Here is a 24,446-nt window from a genome sequence, read left to right on the forward strand (position 1 = left end):
GGAGCCATCAGGGGGAGGGGCTTGTGCAGACTCAAAAGCCTGATGGTGCAGCCACAAGTGACAGAAAGCAACAGAGACGGTGAAGCAGCCAGTTTCATGAGGAGAGCAGCTGCTGGAGACGTGGGGACAGATGTGAGTTCATCAGCAGACAGAAGCTTTAACACTGAGGTAAGATGTGGCTGCTGCTCAGTTTAATGTGTGACATGAGGCTTAACATATGGGAAGTTGGTTCTAGTTCAGTTTTTGAAAAAGATGAGATTGCCTTTTATTCTATATTCTATTTTATTACTTCATTATTTATTTCATTCATTCCTATTCATAGAGGGAATAATAGCAATACAAAGAATACGCTGTGGCCTGTGTCAGACAAAATGTTTCATAATAGATACCCTGCCCTCAATACCCCAAATGCTCTTATCTTTTAATTTGTAATCCTGTTATAATCACAAGAAGGAAACACTGTTACTCGGCTCAGCTTGGCACAGTTACATCTTAAGCCATTAAATCAGTATTTAGACAAATTAAAGACAAACCAAGTGCACTTTCTCCTTTGTTGATCAAGTTCTAGTGCTGTTAAGCCTTTCTGAACAGGAAGGTGAAAGTAGGTACAGCTCTGAGATGGAATGCTCCACAGCAAGCTGCAACATGCAGTAAGGGTTTTCTGTGCTCCTTTCAGGAATCAATGTGAACTGCTCTCTTATATCCACAGGACTGGACAGACAGACCACATCAGATAAAGCACATCAATGAAGACACCTGGCATGGCGGTTTTCAAGCAACAGAACGTGGATGATTTCTATGAAATTGGGGAGGAACTAGGAAGGTGAGTACAGTACAAAATGTTTATCACCAGTGCTTGAAAAACTGTGTGTGAGTCAGAGTGTGAGAGGAGTCCCCTGCTTGCCTCTATGTGTGCAAACAGCTGGCTTGTTTAAGCTTGACTTGGGAGTGTCACTGTCAGCACTAGGTGGAAGTTTAAAGCCAGAGATAAAGTCTGAAAAGTGAACGCTATGAAAACAAGGTCCCACTGGGTTCAGTCCAAGAGAGAGAATGAAATAGGATTTTTGCCAAAGGTGATTCTGGGCGTTGGTGGAACCAATGTGTTGAAGTTTATACGTTAAGGAAGGGTGTTAATTCAGAGCACACATTAAGGAAACAGCGTCTAATGGGGAAATAAATTAAAGGAAGTTGGCAGAGTGCATTGGGGCCTGAGGAAGCTGCTGAGTCGTTCTGCACGGACGCACAGCTCCGACATACGCAGCACTTGTTAACAGACGGAGAGGGTGTGAGGGGAAATCGTCTGACCTTTGACCTTTCGCTAACTGTCAAAATACACCCTGCGTCCCAGTGTCTGCTGGCCCCCGTCCCTCTGACACACCCTGACAGCACAGACCAACATCTGCTCCTGAAATGCTTCAGCTGCGTTGCAGGAGAGGTTTCATGTCCAGCACTTTGATTGTATGCTACATTGAGATTCTACATATTTCCTCATTTATTTAAACATTCCAATGCAAATGCAATTGAAAAGCAAACATTTACTGGATGTCAACTGGGTATGACTTCACAATTACTAAAAGGCATCCATTACTCAGGGTTTACAAGGTGCAAATAGGGATTTTATTCATATGTCAGTCAAAACGTTGAGGTTGTCAAGTCAAATCACTTGACCACTTTCTATGAAAAGGGCAGCAGAGATCTGAATGCGCTTATTAATAACTTATTAACTATTTATAAACTGCAGTAAATTAATGACAAATTGTGAATCATAATTGCAGATGAATTTCCAGTATTGTAGCTTCCTGATTAATTAAAGACAAAGAATCATCACGTTCATAACCTGGCAACACAAGCAGATTTTAGCTACTATAGTTACAATAGTTACTATAGTTATATCAATGAATCTATTCATTTTTATTTATATAGTCAATTTCTTACAGAGGCAGACTCAATGTGCTTTACATTAAAAGATGAAAGAAATTGATAGAAAATACATATTGATACTTATTGGCATATAATGTACTGAGTGCTATTCTAGTTATTAAATGTTTATTGTAAAAACGTCAGTGAGTTGTGGCTGAGCTGGAACGTGTTTCTTGAGAGCAGAACTGAGACCTGAGGTTTGTACGTGTTCAGCTTCACTTTCGTGAGAAACAGAAACTCACATCTACTGTGGTTTTTAATGCTGCAGATGTTTGTGACTGAAACCACATAACTTAATTTTTTCAGTCACACGTCACATCTTAGATTGTTATCACTAATTCCGCTGGAGTCTTTCCCTCTTAACTCTTCAGTGTTGTTTAGACAGCTTTACGGTGAGTTTTGAGTTCGGCCACAGTTTGTGCTGACCTCATGGGTTCAGACCGCTCCACAGTGGAACTGTTGCTCCATCGTCCTCTCAAGAGAGTGGGGATATCGAGTGGGGCCAGACGTTGATCGATGTGGGTTATTTAAATGTTCTGTGCTCTGTGGAACTGTTGAGCCGAGAGGAAATTCCACTCATCATATCAGCCCCCCACTGTTGACAAATTCTAAAGTCACAGGACCCCACACGGTTGTAGTCACTGTTTCTTTCCACCGATGGAGAACGTTGGGTAAACCTATCTGTAAGTCAACCCTTTGCCTGACACACGAGGCATTCACCGGCAACTGTACCGGTCTTAACATGTGATTGATGACACTGGTGATGACGTACAGTAGGAAGTGTGTGAGTGTCGGCCCACAGCTGCCACTGCCCCCCCCCTCTCCAACTGGTGAACCTGTGGTGAGCTGTTATGCAAGTGACCATCAAGGCAAGGTGCTGAAGAATGTGAACTCTACCTGTCAACAACAGACTCGTCCTTGTTCATGTTTGGTCGTGACCAGCACCATATTCGGTCAGACAACTTTAGTACATTTAGAAGATGTTATTTCCGTGTTGGTCATGTAGCGCTTACTGATTTAAAAAAAACAACAACACCCCCCTCTGTAAGTCATGGCCAAGTAATGACAAAAGTTCACAGGATGCACCGTTTGGTAGGAAGTGCCATTGTCTTTGCGTTCCACAAATAAAAGGCTTGTAAACTTCCTCTATTTACTGAAATGTGTAAATACTACACTGACACCATGGCGGATGTGAGTATGATGTCTACTACACAGGTTTCACAATGGTTAGCGAACACAGGCTGCATGTCTTTGTGGGTGTTGAAGTGTCAGTTGTTTTCGGCTCACTACTCTGGTCCATACTAAAATATTTCAACAAGTATTTGAAGGATTGACAAGAAGTTTTGAATCTGCATTCATGGTTTCCAGATGCTGAATCATAACGATTGGTCCTCTGGTGCCACCATGAATTTGACCTTTTTGTTTATAGAACTACTGAACAACAGATTGATTGCCATAACATCTATTATGTCCACGTCATGATGAATTATAATCACTTCCATGATAGCACCACCTTATGGTAAAATATTTATTGTAAAATAACAATAAATGTGAATGTGAACCTCGGGAGTTTTATTTAATGTTTTGTCTCGACTGTAAGTACAAAGACATCTTCAGGATACTGTTGGCGGATGTGCCTGAGTGCGGAAGTGGGGAAAATAATCTAGGTAGCTGTTTTTGAGTTTAAATATAAATAATAAAATATCAAAAAGTACAAAAGCTGCATTTTGTTGTTGAAATTCAAGTGTATTGGGTCGGGGGTTGTGAAACAAGATTCAGGATCATAATAAATTCACGTGGAAGCAGAGATCAGTGTTAAGATGATTCCCTCGATATCCACAATATGGGCATTTAACAGTTAAAAGCTTTTGAGTTCTTTTTTAAGAAGTACTTAATCAGCTGTCATAGATAATATATTTCCTTCAAATTTTGCGAGCAAAATTTCCATCAGCCTTGGCTGTACTTAATGTTAGCAAACATGCTAAGCTAAGATCATAGACTGTGAATAGAGATGGACGACATGTCGCCACTTCTTCACACTATCTGGAAATTAATTGCCAAAATATCCAGGATATGAACGCTTCCATTTTGTGCATTTGAATCCACAGTAGCGGACTAGTTATGTCACATGCCTGACCAAGAGTCAGTGTCAGCTGTCAGTCATGATGTTTCTTTCCTTTTATATAGCATCAAATATCTAATTGAAGAAAAACTTATTGGAAAAAAATGATCAAACATCAGTGTGATGACAACTAACTGATATTACAGAAACCTTGTACTTTGACTTTTTAGTTTGGTCTTCGTCTCACCCACCAACATGGAGGAGGCAGTGTCTCTTAATCTCTTAATCGAGGGAGGTGGTGGTGGAGCTGTCATGTCGTTAATCCTCACTTACAGTCAATGGCTAAGATGGTGAACAGGAGGCTAAACATGAGCAGGCTATCTTGTTGGATCTCCCAAAGCCGTGTACTCATGATTCAATTAGACATATTTCAAATGCAGAAACACTGACGTGGTCTGATCTCACCACACCTGACGTCAAAGATGTTTCCCCATCCTCTCTGGTTGATGTCATTTCTAGAAACCCATAACAATGAATGCAGAAGGAAATGTATTGGGGGAAATGTGCAGACGCAGGGAGGGCGGCGATGCTCGGTGGAGGCAGCAGCGTTCACACTTGGGATGTGTTGAGGTGCAACAGGTGCTCCTGGTGAAGGCAGGGAAGTGATAGAATTTCCCCAATGGGATCTACTGTACGAGGTGTATCTATAGCTTTGAGGGAGGGTGTGCACGCAGCAGGGCAGGAATGCACGTAGTCAGCTCTGAGGAACATGCATTCCTGCTGTTGAGTGGGAAGAAAAATGTGTTTATTCAACGCAGCCTGGCAGAGGGAACTCCGCGGTGACCTCTTGGACATTCCAGGAGTTCCCGCTCGACAGGGGTCCTCCCGTTACTGTCGGCAAACACTCGTAAAGCCTCGCTGAGCCGGAGATGATCTGTTGACATTGAACCACTTCAAAACCAATGGGGATCTATAGTATCCTGAAGAATTTAAAGGGCATTCAAGTTGAAGTATTTCAAAACAAAAAGCATAGTGGCTGATAAAGCTGTAGTTTGTAGAAAATAGTTGTTGTTTTCTGCAGTGTGAGGATCCTTATTTTAAAAGTTCGAGCTTCTCCTCCAGCCGTTGATGTACAGATGGTCGTCGGGGACGGGGCTTGGCCAATTATGAATCTGGCTTTCGTTGTCATTGCAGCCCCCCCGAGCTTATTCAGCCGAGTAATGTGTTCAAATATTGGGCCGGCGCCACTTGTCCGAGCATTCCTCCAACCTTGTCTGTGGATAATAACCTTCAGCTGTTGGAAGTGGAAACTCTGCGGAGAGACGGTGTTTTCGGCCCCACCGGCCCCGGCTTAGAGGCTAAGACAGCCGGCACGCCTGGCCCGGTGTGGAATACCACCCCTAGCATCACTGCTCTCTGCTGTTACTCTACACGACTCCGCAGCCACACCAAAGCAAAGCACCCCCGCAGACATTCGTGTCGCTGGGCACTTTCTCACATTTCGGCGACAACCATAAACACGAAGGGTTATTCTGCTCGGACTTGCTCTAACAGGCAAATCAAGGACACTTCTGCCGCTCCTGCCATTTGATTCTTCCTCCCCTTGGGGTGCCTGTTTTTGGCAAGAGAGATCTCATTGGACGGCTCTCCCCCCCCCCTCTCCAGTTCACACATTATCATCGTCATCTTTAACATTGTCAGCCTCTCAGGGACGTCTCAGAGGTGTAGATGTCCCCCGAATGGAACAGAGAGGGGGGGGATTTGAGGCTCTACATTGCTCTGCTCCTCCGTGTTGTTACCTCTGCAGCATGAGACTCTTCGTTATGATGTAAGATTTCTCCCCCATTCTCTCTCTCTCTCTCTCTCCTACTCTTCTGCATTCTCTGTCGGGACACGTCCACACCCACCGATGGCGTTTAGTTGAACCGATATGAATGAAGTGATCTTAATAACTACCTTGTGCTTTACAGTTGACGACGTACTGCTATGGAATCCGGAAGGCATTCTGACTCATAAAAAAAATAAATGATGTCTACTTTCTGTTTTAACCTTTTGTTGTCAGGGAGACGTCTATTTATCAATTCCTATTGGAGGGTTTTCCCTTCAGTTCAATAAACGTTTGTTGGCTTGCATGAAAAGAAAAGCTCAGTGACTTATTGTTTCATTGTTTTTGAGTGAGGTAAATCTAATGGAGCTTAGCGTGTACAGTGCAGCTGCTCCCAGATGTGACTGTTGAGTGAGCGCAGGACAGGGTGTGCCTCATAAAAGCAAACTGGCTCACCCGTCCTGCTCTTATGTGGTTAAGGAAAGGTTAACCCACTATATGGGTTGCTTCAAACCACAAAGAGGATAACTGTTGTTTGGTTGTTATTTAATCTCTGCCGAGGAGGTTATGTCCATACCCCTGTTTGTTTGGCTGTATGTTTGTTTATAAGCAAGATAGAACAAAAAATTACCCTATGAATTACAACAAACCTTGTTGGGGGAACGTGGTATAGGTCAGGGAAGAGCTCATTCTATTTTGTGCGGATCAAAATTAGGGCGTTTTTGGGGGGTACATTTTCACCAATCTCTGAGCAACTACTTAATTATTATTAATTATATACATATTAATGATAGTTTATGAAAAACAACAAACAGGCATGTTAAGTGGACTGATATCAATGACTGTGTGTTATGTGGTGCAGCTTGACTGGATTGAAAGGGACTGTTGGGCCTCGGCGGAGGTTTGTTTTGCGATGAGCTCTGTGTGAGTGCTACTTGAGAGGGAAAGTGGAACCTGAGTGTGGCAGGAGCAGAGTGGGCGTCCGTAGCGTTTGTAGACTCTTGTCTTTTATCCTGCAGCTCCTCTTAGCACTCCTCTTTTCCACTCATCCTCGCTCTCCACTCCTCCGCGCACTCAGCAGGACGCCTCTCTCTTTATCCACAACAGCAGTAGCAGCAGCAGCAGCAGTGGAGAAAGAGCCTGGAAGCTGAGCTATTCTTAGGCCCACTAGACACCATGATGATAGTGGATGCAGATTGGACAGCTTCTCACAGCCACCCTGGAATCTCCGACAGTTATGTCCGAAATATATGCAATGCCAGTTATTATCTCTCTCCTCCTCTGGGCGTTTTTTTTCACAATGTCTAAAAATACAAAGTGTCTCTATTATTCAAAGACAAAGGTAAATTGACTGTATTTATGTCTCACTTTTTGCTATCGACCAGCCTCATTCACCCACTCACACACTAGTTCCTACAGTGATACTATATATTGTTTCTATCAAACTCATCCTTTTGCTGAAAAAAACATCAGTGGGGATTTGGGGTTCGGTATCTTGTCCACTGGCGTGCTGACTGCAAGAGCCAGGGATCAAACAATCCTTGTTTGTTTGGCTGATGACCCGCTCTACCTCCTTAACCGAAGTCGCCACAAGGCTCACCCAGCTTACGCAGAACATCATCTCCGCCACCGCAGGACTCACCCTCGTGTCTCTGTCGCCTTCGGATCAGTGACTACGACGTCTAAATTTACAGTGTTGGCAGTTCAGGTCCCAGATCTGTCTTAGTCAGGCCTGAGATTACATGTGCTGCTCTGATCACAGAGACTCTGCACATATATTTAACTGGGCGACGACGCTGGAAAATGTTTTCACACTCTTCAATCTGTCTGTCAGTGAGTCAATTATGAGTGAAAATACCGTGTTGTTATGTTGGAGTAGAGTGACACTGAAGGAGTGTCAGAGTCCCAGTCGGAGGCTCCAACCCGCGAAACAAGAGCTCAGTGAAAAGTGAAACAATCGTCCTCTGAGAGATGCCCCCCCCCCGAGCCACGCCTCTGTTGTGAAATATTCAGAGTTCCTGGGATTTTATTTCCTCTGTGGACTGATCACTGGAGGATAGTTTGAGATTTGGCAGGAATGCTGGTGAAGTGGGAGGACACCAGCTCTGTCCACACTCCAAGCCTGATTGTTCTTTGTCTGGACGGGAAACAGGAAGTGATGAGCTTCACCACGATATTTCATCTGGTTGTGACACACGGCTTCCTCCCTGGGTTTCTTCACCTGCAGCTACATCCTGTCGTTGATTACCAAGAATCTCATTTTGAAATTTATACAAATAAATGATAGTACAAGCTTTTTATCACTTGCGATGTAAACCCCCCCCCCAGTAATCACATTGTTAACGTCAGTGTCTTCTTTTTGTGTCTTTCTATTGCCTGCAGTGGGCAGTTTGCAATAGTCAAGCGCTGCACAGAGAAGAGCACGGGCACCGAATACGCCGCTAAGTTCATCAAGAAGCGGCAGAGTCGGGCCAGCAGGCGAGGCGTGAGGAGAGAGGAGATCGAGAGGGAAGTGACCATCCTGCAGGAGCTCCAGCACGCCAACATCGTGTCCCTGCACGACGTGTACGAGAACCGCACAGACGTGGTGCTCATCCTCGAACTGTGAGTCGCTGCATAGTTCAACAACCTGTATAGAGTCCACCCCCTATGCTTACCCCAACCCGCTATGTGACCATGGTTATCTTCTTTGATTTAATAGACAATCAAGAATTTAACAAGTACAAACAAGTAAAGACAGGAGTTTATTAGTTTCTGTAAAACAGAAACATGACCCAACAACAAATGAACTTTACCAAATCACAAGCATTTAGGCTGATATCCTTTTGGTTACTAATTCAATAAAGGCAAATCACAAAACACAACGGCAAATAAGAAAACACAATGACAAATCACAACACATTTCGAAAGTGCATCCATCCAATCAGCGATGGGCGCCATCGTTTGAGGTGTTTTGTAATTTGTTGTCGTGTTTTGCACTTATTTAATATTTTACAGTCTCCCCTGAAACTGTTTCCTTTGGGAGAATTGCCTCCCACTATAAAAACCTCTCCCTGAAAACACCCAAACATTTGTATCTATTTCTTCTGTAGTCACATGATCACAGCCTGTTTAAAATATAATATGTAATATGTTGAGCAGTGTTTACAGAGACTTTAACGTTCAAGCGTGTCCTGCTCCATGAGAGTTTTGTCCACGTTTGGTTTGTTAAACACGTGTTTGCTGAAATCCTTTGTCCAGTATTGTTCCAGAAAAGAACTGAATGTCTCTCAGCGACAGTAATAGTTGTGTTGATCAGAGTCCTGAGAGGACCTTGTCTGTGTCTATCCAGCCCCTGCATGGGAACATGGAGATCTGAAAACTGGGACTAATTGAAGGCTCTGTCCAATTAAAGTATGGGTGAACTGTGACTGTGACTGTTAGCGGCAGGATCGCAAACTGTGTGCGTAGTCCAGTGATCCGTCCATTCTGTCGTCTTTGTATGACAGTGAAAGAATATCATGCCTCTGGGATTCCAGCCGGTCAAAGGATGCTTTATGTCGCTCTGTGAAGTTAATGGGGAACGTTTATGAGTTGGACAAACAGACGCAAAGCTGAGCTAAATTAGTACCACAAACAAACGTATACAAGGCATCCATTCACACTGTAGATCAAATTCAAGTGTGTGTTTGTGTGTGTGTGTGTGTGTGTGTGTGTGTGTGTGTGTGTGTGTGTGTGTGTGTGTGTGTGTGTGTGTGTGTGTGTGTGTGTGTGTGTGTTTCAGGGTCTCTGGAGGAGAGCTGTTTGACTTCCTGGCTCAGAAGGAGTCTCTCAGTGAAGAGCAGGCCACTCAGTTTATCAAACAGGTCCTGAACGGAGTCCAGTACCTCCACTCCAAGAGGATCGCACACTTTGATCTGAAGGTACAAACTGCTCCATCTGTGCATCACACGCATAAGACTATATCTGTCCCGGGGTTGCAGATGAAATTCTTTCCCTCCGCAGCAACTCTACCATTACATACCGTACAGTACATGCAAGGGCAATATATAGCGGGTGTCTAATGTACATGTCAGTAGAGTCTCACTTCTCTGAATCGCACTTCCTTCCTGTTTGCTCTGGCTGGGGCCCAGATTTTCAGATAAAAACACCACAAGGTTATCTCCTCACTGTGAGAGAGCAGTGTCGCCATCGTCGCTGCTCTGTGAAAACCAGCTTCCTGTTTACCTCTTCTCTCTTCATGCGTTTTATCACCAACACAAGTCTAAACTTAAATTGGCAAAAATTACTCTCACATTTTAGATGGAAAGTAACAACATTTCTTGAAACGTGCTTTTTCACTTTCCTTCCACGAGTTAGATAAGGAAATTGAAAACCACTCAAGATGTCAAACTTGTATAACAAGTATAACGGTTGCAATGTTTTTCTTTAATGCTTACACAACAGACGGCTTTAAAGAGGCAACGTGAGTTATTCATTGTCTTTATGTCTTAATCGCTCTCTGTATTAGAGCAAATCAGCTTACAAACGTGCGTCTCTCTTTTGTTTTCTTGACCCTTCAGCCTGAAAACATAATGCTGCTGGACAGGAACGTTCCTCTACCCCGCATCAAACTCATAGACTTCGGCCTCGCACACAAAATAGAAGCTGGCGCAGATTTCAAAAACATAGCTGGCACTCCAGAGTTTGTCGGTAAGTGTTTTGTACGAGGTTTGTTTTCACCGCAGGACAGCGTGATGTCTGGTGGCCTGATTGTGATGCACAAACATGTCCTGTCTATTTTCAGCTCCAGAGATAGTCAACTACGAGCAACTGGGATTGGAGGCAGACATGTGGTAAGATCCTTTAATTACCTCTGACTCTGCTGCCCTCCATACAACAGGCTGCAGGGCAGAACTTGGGATTAACCTTGTGCTGTTATTCACATTCACAGGAGCATCGGAGTCATCACGTATATACTGTAAGTTGCCATGATTCGTGATTATGAATAGGAATTTTTGGAGATTATCGAGGAGGGTCTTAGCCAGTGTGTGAACGATCGCTGTGTTGTTTCAGGTTAAGCGGCGCCTCACCTTTCCTGGGTGACACCAAGCAGGAAACGCTGGGGAACATCTCAGCGATGAGCTACGATTTCGACGAGGAGTTCTTCAGCAACACGAGCGAGCTGGCCAAGAGCTTCATCCGACAGCTCCTGGAGAAGGACACGAGGTAAACACAACAGGTCGCTGGCAAACAGCTGAAAGCCAAAGGTCAAGTCCCGACGATGCCAGTACAAAGCCCGGCTTTAGTTCGGTTTCACTGCCATAAATCCTAAGTGCATTAATTACGCAGTCCTGATCCAAATGAAAAATGAAAGCACTGCCAGTCCACAGAAATCTAGAGCAAGGATTTGGGAAACATTTGTTTTTGGTACATACTAAATAAGATAAGCTGAAAAAACATTATTTACAAAGGAGCCTCATTACCCCAGGCGAGCCATTGTGCAATACTTGTCTTTTTTTGCACCGTGTGGTCCTGTTCTGTTGCTTAACGTGTTTCCATTTAAAACGCCTTCCCAGAAACTCAATATCCCTGTGAATGTTCAACTCATCTGAACGTATTCCCGAATGTTTCACAGCAGAATGTGTGACTGACGGTCCCGCTCCTCCATCCTGTATTTACTCAGCTGTATTTTCTTCTTCCAGAAAACGGTTGACCATACAAGAAACCCTCAATCATCCTTGGATCAAGGTATGCTCTACATGTGTGCCGTGTTGTAGCATGTGTTTGGTGTTCTTAATAACTACGGTCAGCTCCCCACCCACACATTGGAAAAACAACACGAGACAGTTCGTGTCAAACAGGGAAGCAGGTTTGTTTGAGGCTAAGAGTTCAAACACTAACTTCACTATATGTTCTGGGAACATACAGTAGTTTATCACAGTGACTGTACAATATATAAGCTGTGTCTCAATTCAGAGGCTGCATTCTTCTAAGGCTGCGTTTGAAGAACAGATTGTGTCACAGCAGCACAAATAAACAGTCCCACTTCAAAGTCTCCTTCGAATGCAGCCGACAGATGCATCCTTTCATCCCCGAGAAACGAAGGCTCCAACGGGTCGATCCTTCCCGGCCCATCCTATCCCAGGATTCACTGCACTTCACTGACCAAGTGCTTCAGTATCACGCTCAACTCAAAAGCTAATGGTTACACATGTCAAACAAAACCAAGGGACTTCAGACTTTTCCTGTCGTGACAAACTCCAGTAATAAGGGGCGGGATGAGCTGATGACTCGGCAGTAGACAGCCCCATAGACCGCATTCTTTGTGGTCTATGTTGCCCACCAGAGAGATATAAATAACATAAAAGAAAATGATCACAACAAACAACATCCATTAAAACCAGTTAAAAATCAGGGATTAAAGGTTTCCTACAAACATATGTTCCCATGTTAAGTGTTGGCAATTCTCATCTCTTCGCACATGGAGTTCCACAGCCTCAGGGTCCTGATGGCAAAAGCCTGGTCACCCTTAGTTACCAGTCATGACTGAGGAACTACCAGTAAGTGCTGGTTGGAAGATCTTAAATTATGGCCCGAAGCAGATCCATAACATAACAGTGGGTTGTTAGAATCAATCCTAAAATTAACTGGCAGCCAATGAAGGGAGGCATGAATAGGAGAGACATGGGCCGGGGATTGGTGCTGGTTAAAATGTGAGCAGCAGTGTTCTATTCATGAATTATATTTCTCTCTGGCATTGGGGATAGTAACTCGATTAAAATAGGGATCATCACAGCAGCACAGATCTAATAGATCTGTAGTTCGCAGTCGGAGGTCAAGGGGAAGCAACTTGTCACTAATCGTGTTTTTTACTGGCATGGACATTTAACAACCCGTACCGTCAAAGGAGTCCACTCCAGAGTCGGCTTCTGAAATGCATGGGAGCAGTGTTTTGCGGTGGAGTCTTCATCCTGTTTGGACACATCAGCATGAAACCAGGAAACTTAACACACTCAACAACAATGTCTGTCCCTTTTGGTGCTCTTAACTGCCATGGCTTTTCGCTGTAGGGTCACACACTAATCCTTCAGTACCACATCTGCTGGGATATTCACCGCTTCGTGTGTTTCAAAGACAATGAGACTCTCACCCAGTGTCCTCCCCCTCCTCCACCCCTCTGTCTGAAGTCCTGCGGTCACACGGAGGAGGACAGCGCCGCCCCTGAGGCCGAGAAGAAAGCCGAGCAACTGAAGACCAAGCGTCTGAAGGAGTACACCATCCAGCTGCATTCCAGTATGCCGCAGAACAACACGTACGCTAACTTTGAGCGCTTCGCCCATGTGGTGGAAGACATCAGCCTGATGGAGACGGGCCTGTCAGAGGTGGCAGGGGCCCACCACTCTCTTCAGGGGGACATCGAGGCGCTGCTCTCCATCTACAATAACAAGGAGGCCTGGTACAAGGAGGAGAGCGAGGCAGCGCGGAAGCAGCTGTCCCAGGTCCACTATGAGTTTCGCAAAGTGGAGAACACCAGGAGGCTGCTGCAGGAGGACGTGAAGGCCGTAGATGCCGGCCTGGAGAGCATCAGCGGGAAATACAACCAGAGGCAGAGCCAGATGGACGCTCTGCGGCTGGAGCTGGATTCTGAAATGCAGTGGCTGCATGAGGCGATGAGCTCCCTGCATCCAGAGGGCGCTGGCAGCGTCCACAGCAGCAGTCTGAACATGGACGTGAAGCAGGCGCTGAAGGAGCTGCTGAGTCAGTCCTGCGGGGGGGAACTGAGCCCAGAGGCCCAGCAGCCGCTCAGCGAGTCGGGTTAACACGCTCAGACCAGGACACGCTCTCATTGGACTTAGGGATCTTAACGTGTTCTACACATTGATTTTTGTTTTCAGAGACACAAACTTTTGAATGTATATGTGTAGTCTCCTTTTTAAAATTATTTCTAGATTTCTTTATTTGTGAAAACAAACTAAATTCTCAGTTGAAGGAATAGATTGCAGGAAATACACGTGATTGCTTTCTTGTTGAGGGATAAATGAGATCCCATTGATTTTTAAATAGAGATATTGATTATCAACCCTAATATTGTAATCATCGGAGGTAGACAAGATAAAAAAAATTCATCGAGGGCAAAATCACCTGTAAAATGCCAACTTGGCATCTACCCGTAGTGGTTAAGAGAGCAAATAATCATATTTCACAAAATGTCCAAAATTTATTTTATGTGGTACAATATTAAAAATGTTACTAAACTTGAAATGTTATTAACAGAAGCTGAGTAAACTTACGCACAGCTCTTTTTGATGGAGCAGCTTTGGTGGCCTGTAGCAATGAAGACAACAATGGTTATGAATGTGTTTACTCCGTCACGTTTACATGAATACTGAATCAAACAGCAAATATTTTCAATTGAATGTATTTGAAGTTCACATTTTCTGATTGATTTATTGTTTTTGTTATCCCAGTCAATTTTTTTGACTATACATACATATTTTTACAATGGTTATAAATGTGTAAAATAACTTTTGTAGTCTTATTAATTAACAATGGGCACTTTTAATGAAGGTTGAATTTATTTATTTGATGTAAAATCCTTTGTATTTCTTTCTTGGAGATGTTACAACAGCATCTATGATGAGATATAGTCGATGAGTTTTGCACCTTTATCAGTGTTTTTCAACATCTCAACAGATGTTCACACCTCACAGATGTTTTGGTCTCGCCGTTGATATGCACACTGACGTTTTTAACTGTTGTCAAAACCTCTGAAATAAATGTTCTTTATTTATTACACATCCCCATTTCCAATCTGCTTTGATTTTTCAGCAATTTCAGTTTATTTCCTGAGCTTCTCCTTTAAAAAGCATTCTCCAAATTTGAAATTAACGTGAAAGCTCCTTGTGTCTTTGTAGCCTCTGAATACCAGACAGGCCATGGTGAAGAGGCTGTCGGTCGTGAACCTGGACAACTTTAGGAGACAGTACGCCCGACGCAGGTGGAAGGTAAAGTGCAGTATTTACAAATCGTGGTTCTATAAAAATATCATTGGTTTATGTTGTAACAGATTCTCTCTTTGTTCTGTTCAACAGTTCTCATTTAGAATTGTGGCTCTATGCAATCACTTGACGCGGATCATGAAGAAGGGCAACAAGCTGCCTGAGCAGGACGGGGTATGAACACACTGTTGTAAAAGTAACAGCCACGGCTCAGTCAGGAGTTAAAACAATAATTCGACAAGCTTCTTTGATTTCTGGCAAATCTGGAAACTTGAGTAAAATGTCAAATTGCAGGAATTTTACACAACTTTCTTGCCAGCACCTCTAAAGCTCATTCAATTTAACTTTGTATCTTCCCGATTTAAAGAAGCACTATGTAACTTGTGACACTTTGGCTTTACTTTACTACTGAACTTACTGGGCCTAATGCCGACAGTTAAACCTGTTGAGTATTTCTCATGGGAAGCCCAACCCGCTCACCAAACATTCATTGTTTTAAGGTAAAATAGTTACACAATGGATCTTTAAATCGTGCAAAAACTGAAGTATCAAAACAACAAGTTGTGTTTTTACGAGTGCTATGTGCCAGATACTTGTCTTGTATTAGTCAGAACTGTTTCTAAATTCTAACACTAGATTTTACTTTTATTTTTCTCAGCGTGACTGTGAAAGTGACCAAGAAGAAGATGTCCTGATGAGACGACAAAGATCCAGAAAGAGAAGCAACACTTCCTGAGAGCAACCACCAGCGTGTCCAGTCCAAGTGTCAAGTCTGTTGGTTCATGTTCCGGTTGCAAGTAGTGACTTAGCATCTTCTTTTTTTTGTTAACGTTGCAGCTGACATTTTCTCAAAGAGCCCGACACAGTGTCCGCTTGAGTGACAGCTGAATATGCAGCATTTTTATTGGTCAAGGCGACTTTGTCTTTTTCCACTCATAAAAACCAGCAGACGATAGACCACCTCCTGCTGTTTCTAGATTCAAATGTAGGTTTTAAAGATGTAACATGTGTTATTGTTGACAGGAGCCGAGACGCCGGTGTTGGCGCGCACACAAGAACGTAGGCAGCTTCCTCTAACAACTGCAGTCTTAAAAGTCCCTCGGCTGTTGTTTGACGCCTCAGTAAAAGTCCTTCTCTCTTTTTATTGTCGGGTGCCTGTGAGGATCTGAAAGACATGTATTGTCCAACGTATATAGACACATAAAAGTGCTGCGGGAAGACAAGATGCTAGCAGGTCTTCCTAAACAAATGTTTACATGTTGTTTTGCTTAAATTACAGCCATGTCTGTTTACTGCTGACCTCTTTATTTGCCTCATCATAATTACCTGCATTGTTCACTATACAGATATATCTGTAGGTTGTATTGAATATAGGACATTTGAAATACTGTAAATTACTTTCCAATGGGAAGATAGCTGTATTTCATTATAAGCCCTTTATGATGCAGTTGTTACTTTCTCGACATCTATATATTTATGGTGTATATATACATAAATGTAAGCCAAATGTCTTAATTGCAGTTTTACTCATATCTTAGCTCAAACGGAATGTTCACTGTCACGAAGACGTATTTCTGTTCACTTGTATGTATTGTAAATGGAGCTTTTGTGTAATAAATTAATGAAACCTGACTGTTTGTTCTGTTAGTTTTTATAAAATAAAGAATTAGTGGCGCCATCACGGTGCAATTATTGGTTCAAGGTCATTGCCATTCTTTTTTCTTAAGTTCTATAAACATTCTGTACACATGGGCTTTTTGAAGTGTTTTGCACTGACACCAGTTGCTCCTGACAATAAATGCCTTACTAGTTCCCTGGACGTCAAAGAGCTCTAATCGTAGTCGGGCTCATCTACTAATTTTTCCTCTGGCCACGGTTCAGTTATTTGGTCTCACAAAAGAGATGTTGTTTGCGTTCAGTTGGGCTGAAACCGATCAGAGGCATCATTTGATCTGAACTAAATAGATTTTTGGCAGCAGCACAATATAGGTCAATTCCACAGATTGCAAGAAAGAAGTAGTGATCAACAAGTGGGTCAGTCTGAAACCTGAAGGCCTGTTTGTGCCTCAGTGTTCCATGACAGCATTGATTCATTTATACACTGAATTTGCACACAAAAGTTTGATAAGGTCTCGGGCACATGAATGATTCGCTTCATGAAGTTTTGTGGAAAGAATCGACAATATGGCTTTCTATTAAATTGTCTTCAGGACCAAGTAGACAACGTAGCTTCAGTGTCAAAGAAATTGAAAAAAATAATGAAATGACAAAGCTCCTCCGTTCTGATGGAAGAAACAACCGTGTCATTTTCCTCTTGATGATTGTCAAACTGACAAGGTGTGTGAAGTTGGTCGTGTCGATATGAGTTTAAGAAACAATATGAAAACCCCCCACACACAAGATTTACACATAAACTTTATTGAGGGGGCTGTGGCTGAGGGGGTAGAGCGGTCTTCCGCCAACCAGAAGCCCAGCCCATACCGAAGTGTCCTTGGGCAAGATGCTGAATCCCACCTGGCCCCTCATAGATGTGCTTTCATGTTCACATTATGAATAAAAATGAACAAACAGCCGGATACATGTCATGGAATCAAGAGCGTTTCAAGGGGACTTTGAGGACCCCAGGCAAAAGGGACTTGGCCCTACATCAAACCATAGCGAACCCCCCACCCCAGAAACACATAATACACATCGAATCTTCAAACTATTCTTTTATTATCAAAAGAAATAACCAAAGCACTTATTGTGTATACATGAAAAAAAATAGTAAAGTAGTAAATTGAATGATTGCTAACCCCAGACACATCACAGATGCATTTCGATGTTTTAGTTTTAACCAAATCTCTGAAGTTATGATACTTTTGAAAACAGAAAAATACTGACATGAGGCCTCGTTGCAGAGGTTTGCAACCACGTAGTCTTTGCTCTCGGCTGTATGTAGCCAATCGTAGAATTTAAGGGAATGCTCATAAAAACTGTTATGGACCAAGGTAATCAGCTGTTCTCAGCGGCCCCTGGCAATAGCCTGCTTTAGCCTGGACTGTTGCAACACGTTAGCATGTTAGCATATTCTTTGAATTCATATTACACTTATAATAGGTTGAAAATTTTAGTAAGCTTTTGATTTTATACGTTTAGTTTATTTCCTCCTCCATTACTGAATTAAAGAAGGTGTTAAATCTGCGCTGTCAGGATGTAATGGGCAGCTGGATCTCAAGTCCTTATTAGAGCATAGTGACACTACATTTCTACAGTAGTCTGTTTCTGTTTGATGACAACTCGTGAGTTACTGGCACAGGATGAGATGAGGCAAAAGATTTAGAGCCCGCTCTCAATCACCCGTCACTTTGTCCTGATGGAGTCAGTCCCCGGGCTGGTGACTGTAAATATTTCAGCCATGTCTCACTGCAACATGAGCCGAGTCCTTTGCAGCTTTGTCATGGGCAGAGAAGTGAGATGCCTTCCAGTCAGCCATTACAGATCGGTCTGAGCAGCATCTCGTGTGACAGAGTCGCTGCTGGTATGCTGGGATCAATTCTGTGGTCGACCAGCGACACAGGGCTGTGGGCTCATGACATTCCAGCAGGCTCACGAGGAGATGACCTGATGCGTGGTCCGTTGACACAGACAAATAAGGCGTCCAGTCACATATCAGACGCTGCATGTATTTACTGTAACACTAAACCGTGTCCTTCATCCGCAGAGATGCAGATGTCTTTGAAGCAGCAGCAGACAGGAGGCCACACTGGGACACATGTATTGATAACCCTATTGAATGCCTATATGTAAAAATGGATTCCCTTGTTTACCACACCATTAGCACAAGTGATTCAATGTACTTATATTTCTTTATCATTGAGCTGTTGAGGGTTATCAAGTAGCTCACACCAGACCACACACATCACTTTTGGAACTGCACCATTAACTCACTCAGGTTAAAGTCATGTAACTGTTCATTGTTAATTTCTATGTGTGGAACTTAAAGCCTTCATGTGCAATCCAGGTACATTGTATATATTCTGCTCACACTGTTCACACTGCACGTATTATTTCTGCTGTATTCCTATATTTATATTTCCTTGTGTTTATATAATATATAATAAAGGATTATCTAATCTTATTTTTGCAAGTTGCACAGCAGTGAGTTTGTTTTCCTTTGAGAGCAGTGCCACCTAGTGGTCAATACGAAGAGCTGATGATCCATTTCTTCGGATTTACATCAATGAGCCACTACATTAAATGATCATCAAAACTATGTTCAGAGTAGCAGGAATTAAACAGTTGAGCACAAGCTAACCAGATGAATCCTGTTCGAACATGGGACAAACTAATTATTATTAATTGTGTATGAATGAATATTAAAAGCCTTGCATAAATATTGCAACTATAACAGCACAACAACAAAACTATGAGATCAAGCTCTCATTTATGTACAACAATCCACCATATGTCATATATTATTATTGCATGAACGTCCCTTTAGTTTTGTGTAATTATATTGTACGTCTGATATCACAGCTGCTGTGTGCACACTGACAAATGTCAACAATACGTCTCCAGTGTTTCACAGTGGATCTTGTTTTCTATGAACATCTGATCCTGGGCGCTCGGGGAACACGGGCGTCAGAAGATCTGACAGCGGAGGCCGTGAATCTCTGGAAACAGACCTGGAGGCATTAATCTTGTATGTCAGCCTCTCACTTTATCTGTGTGATCATCAGGCCATTCTTTAGCTCTATGATCACTCTGGAAATTAGCTCCTGGAGGCTGCTTCCATTATTCATACCTACGAGAGCACGGCCTGCTCCCTATTCTTGGAGATGAGATTTAATGAAGGGGGGGCCATATTTAGGCTCTGGGCTCTTGATATGTCACCGGCTGGTGTGTCTGCATCTGGGGTCTCATCCCCCCCCCTCGGTGCTTCATCCTCAGTGATGTGCGTCCCCTGGACCTGCTGATTAGACTCCAGGGAGGTGGCAGGTGGTGCACCTCAGGATACTAAGGATGACTGTAGGACGCCCCTTCAGTTAAATTCACTCACTTAGATGACATCAAAGTTATGTTTTGCAGCTTTACAAACATCTGTAGATCTGACAAGGCTTTAAAGTGCAACACAGACTCTTTATATGGACACTGATAATCTGACTACTGTTAGTCCTATTATTTCAATGATCATATTTATGATGAATCTTCCATTCCTATTCCTGTTTACATCCTACAGAGCAGAGTCTGATTCTGACATCAAGCTGTTAGTAACTGATTATGTTGACGTCTGAAAATGCTGTGAAAACTGGACAGGACGTTACTGTTATTAAGACGTATATAAATGTCTTAATCACAGTATCACAGTACATTTCTTATATTGTCAGATTTTTTATCTGATTGTAAGGAATTGTCGTCCATACATCCACTGGCTTTAATGCTATAGTTGTTTTGCACATGCGGTACATCCAGGTCCTGACGGAGTACCTGCTGTACAGTCTCACCCAGCGGGATGTGAGATCTGCCAGATGCACCGAGCTAAAATGCCTCTTTCAGGTTCTTTAAAAGGATAGTTTGCTTATTCCAGGAAGATCAGACGCCTCAGGAGAGCGGGTCGTGCTCCTGTGCTACAGGAGTAAGTGCAGGTAATTAGCCAGCAGTATGTGTCAGGTTGTGGTGCGGGGGGGGGCTGGACGATGCCACACTCCCATAATTGGTCTCCGAGGCCCCGGCGGTGCACAGCTTGAGACACTGCACACAAATTAAACCCCATGATGAAGATGAAGCTTGTAGACGATGTTGAATCAGGGACAGCTGACCACACAATGAGAGCACACTGAGAAAGAGAATCATTTCCAATGTGATCATCATCATCTCTGCTGCGAACATGTGAAACATTCAACAAGCCTTTAAATAGCCTCCTGGCCGTCCACTCACATGTGATCGAGCTTTTTTTCTCATTCGTGTCAGTTTTCTGTGCACGTGCAATGCATTGAATTTGGATATATCTTCAAATCTAAGGTTTTTCATATTTCAAACAAATGTTAATGTTGCTGGGAAGAGCCACACAGAACACTAACAGTGCTCTTTGAACATCTCTGCTGCTAAAAGGGCTGAGGACAACCTATTGGAGACAGAGAAATCAATGGCCCGGTTCTGAGCTGAGGAGGCCCACTGCTGTCTGTACCAGGGATCAGTGGGGGGGGGGGGGGGGGGTTCACTTGGCTCCAGAGACCAGGATATTCCTCCTGCAATATAAGGATGAAGCAGCAACCAGCCTCCTTTAAGTAGCATTGATTTATCCTCATTAATATATTGTACAATTTAGCTAATAAGCCATAAAAGTAAGCAAGACCAGACCACACCAGTGCTCATGCAAACTGCTCAGAGGTTTTATGGGAGACGCGACCAGCCGCCCCCCCCCCCCTCAGTGGGAAGCAGATTGCAGAGGTAGTGTCATCATTTGTGTAACCTGCTCTTCTTATAATTGAGCCGGGGATATTTTGGGTTCACGGCTCTCTCGTAATTAAAGGTGTTCAGTCCTCTGACAGATGAGACCATTATCTCTGTAGGGTGCGAAGGAATCGGCCTCACGCTTCCTAACGACATAATGAGTTCCCTCTATACTTTTGATATCAGATGGAAATGTGTGACATTCTCAAGCGAAGTCTCCCCTGTAACTCCTACTGCTCTGACAACCGGTTAATCCTTGAGGAGGCCGAGTATTTGTTGTTCTGATGGAAACATTATGAAATAAGTAGATGTTCCTTGATTTTACATCCAACGACTCAAGTGGTTATTAAGCTTTAAACCTCAATCTGCTGATGGCAATTCAGTTATGGTCGCATGCATTTAATTATGCTTGTGATGATTGTGTGGTCCTGGCCTCTTGTTTTGTTTCATAGTGCAGGTTTAAAGACTACAATCATGTGCGTCTAAGTGTTGAATCACAGGAGGATGTTGTTTTCTAACTGTGGTCTTACAGCTTGAGAAATATTTTTAAAGGGCCTGCAGGAGAGATGCTGGGATTATCTCTCTGTAATTCACTACCTGAACCGAGGGTTAATTAGACCCTGTTACATCCTGAAGTGACACCTAACGTTCTTCTGCCTTGGCGGCTGGGAGGTGACTTCACATCTGCTTCTTTCTGTCTGCGAGGACTTGAAGAAATTGAATTACATAGATACAGTGCGTATAAATAACTGCAGCAGAGAGAAGCGCCGCCACCTTGGGTTCCATTCAGCGTGGCGCTGCCTTGTCATTTCACAGTCAGCTGGAGCTCCAATCAAGGCTGATTTACAATGAAAGAGTAGCTGGAGATAATTAAGCTCTATTTATTATTCCTTCCGGCTTTTCGCAATTTGGAAGAGCGGACCTGTCCTCCTCCCCCCTCTCCCCTTTTCTCTCTCCCACTCGCCTTTCAATGTTTCAAACAAAAGACTCCCATCTCTGCTCCTCCAGTGGTGATTAGGCTTTGTAGTTGTTCCCGAATGTGGGCCTCAAGGTAACAATACGCTGACATCAATCAGTGACCTCTCTGGACCTTTAAAATGGAGATGTGATTTCTGGTCCATTGTGTCATCAGGTGGAACATTGGAAGATAATTCGGGATTCTGCTACCACTCGCAAATTAAAAACATTCACTTATGGGATTTTCTGGCCCTTGCTGGCTTTTATGTGCACGTGACCTGCCATTTTTGGGGGTTTGCATGCTTCTAGTAATGCAGACCAACCATTATTGTGGATTTGTTTCGCAATTAAAGTATTTTTATATTCCTAAAATATGATAACTATCCTCTGGAGAGCAATTTTAAAGAGCTTGGCCTTGTAGCCCTTTTTCTGTGCCCGACTTGCCTATTTTGGCGTACATGTTTATGGTAATGCATTTACTCTGGATATCTTTCACAATTAGAGTGTTTTTAAGTGCACCCATATTTGCATATCTGAAGATCCCTTGCCCTTTGTGTTCTGTGCAATTTCCAATCACATTTTAACCATTGGAAGCCATTTTACAACAACCTCCTTCACAGAGCCGTAGGAGAGAGGTGTCTTTTTTTTGTAGCTGCAGCTCTTTCTATCATTCATTACAATTTCCCTTTGCAGGGCTAGAGCGATGCAGCTCTGTGCCAGCCGGCTTCTGGTACAGATGCTGTCAGGTCGACTGCACACGTGAGTCCAGTGCCATTAGCCTTGCCCCTGGGAGATGGAATCTGGGGCAGAAATGCAGGGAAACAATGCTGTCTCGGTAATGGACCTCCAGTCAGCCAAACCTTTTAATCTGGGAAATGAGACACGTGACTATACACTGCAGTTAAGAGAACGACGAATCAAACAAGAAAAAAGTGGAAGACCTGAACTATCTCCATAATGACATCGCAAATTGTTTCCCAGACCACAGGAAACTTCAGTCATAGCTCTTGAGATGACCGAAGAAAATAAAAAAGGTCTGACATTGATAGATGGTTCTGAATTTTTGTTTCTAATTCCCTCTGACAGATTAAAACTCCAAAGCAGCTTCATTTGGGAAAAGAAGAAACCTCACAAACACAGGATGGACTCTGTGTTTGTGAGGTTTCCACCTATAGGTGGCAGTGTTCGGTTTTAGATTTGGGGACACCAGTCATTTCAAGTCTTCTTTGCAGAAATACTTTTTTTTTCTTCTGGCAGTGAAGGTGTACCTTCTTTGAGGCACAGTTTATCGTGCAGCTCCAGGCAGCGGGAGTCGTCTCTTTCATCACACAGAACTTTGGAGAGTTAGCTGCTGCTGTAACGAATGTAGGTCACAGTCCAACACTTCATTCCAACAGAAAACCTGCAGACATTTTTAAATCTACCAAATGTTTATTAGATGCAGAGGTTTTCCAATGTTTCCTTTCTCTGAAAATGATGCTTGTCTATCTGTCATTACCTCTATTATTTTCATTATTATTATCCATGAGAGAGATGAATATGTTGTATCTCAATAGGGAGATACTCAAGTTATAGTGCATTACGTTTTATCACAAATTTCATACTCATTGTTCTCTGCGTCACTCGGCTGATTGCACATCTTCACAGTCATCTCATGTTATTCCTTTATAAAGGTATAGTGATGAAACTTCTAAACTACCTCACATTCTCTAATTTAAATCTGGTCACTACAGCACATGATCCAATAACTACAGCACCTTAGATATCCCCCCCGCTCACTCTGCAGAGCTGTGTTCAGCTGTTATTCACCGTTTAAATAAAGCGGAGCCTGGAGACAGTCTAACATTCCCCTCGGTGGATTTTAAGTCTTCGTTATCTGGTGTTTTAATTAAGTCCTTGTTGTGTTGCTTTTATTTTCTGATTGTCAATCTTTCCTGTTCTCATGTTTCTCTTGAAAAAGAGAGTAAAAATCTCAATGACTCACGATTTACCAAAAATCTAATTAGGAAATATCAATAAAATAAGAAGAAATATAGTCGTAGCTCTGCAGTCTGGTTTGTCTGCAGGCTTACGAAAGTACTTTCCTGTGTGAGCATGGAAATAACCGAAGCCAACCTCCCCTGAGTGGCAACACTTTCTTAGAAACATGAAGTGATACCACGTTGGCATATTTCACTGCACTTCTGTAAAACCATTTCACTTACAGCAGAACTGTGCTGAAAATTACATCCTCCTCGCACACAATAAATCGTATTATTCATTCGTGAAGTAAGCACGAATTCAAGTG

General features: G+C 43.0%; 1 protein-coding gene across 2 annotated transcripts; it reads left to right on the forward strand.

Annotated features, from left to right (window-relative positions):
* The first annotated feature begins 75 nt into the window (after positions 1-75).
* dapk2b (death-associated protein kinase 2b) lies at positions 76-16,399 on the forward strand. 2 transcript variants are annotated; one of them, XM_061076226.1, is made up of 12 exons: positions 76-168; positions 710-823; positions 8,190-8,411; positions 9,571-9,709; positions 10,349-10,478; positions 10,573-10,621; positions 10,720-10,746; positions 10,842-10,994; positions 11,471-11,516; positions 14,684-14,773; positions 14,861-14,941; positions 15,426-16,399. In XM_061076226.1, exons 2-12 carry the CDS (start codon positions 747-749, stop codon positions 15,501-15,503), a joined length of 1,092 nt encoding a protein of 363 aa, XP_060932209.1. In that variant the 5' UTR covers positions 76-168; positions 710-746; the 3' UTR covers positions 15,504-16,399. The 2 variants fall into 2 exon arrangements, with proteins under 2 accessions (XP_060932209.1, XP_060932210.1); XM_061076227.1 differs by lacking the exons at positions 14,684-14,773; positions 14,861-14,941; positions 15,426-16,399 and adding an exon at positions 12,956-14,566.
* Positions 16,400-24,446: the final 8,047 nt, after the last annotated feature.

Source organism: Limanda limanda, chromosome 8 (assembly GCF_963576545.1).
Source record: "Limanda limanda chromosome 8, fLimLim1.1, whole genome shotgun sequence".
Taxonomy (NCBI): domain Eukaryota; kingdom Metazoa; phylum Chordata; class Actinopteri; order Pleuronectiformes; family Pleuronectidae; genus Limanda; species Limanda limanda.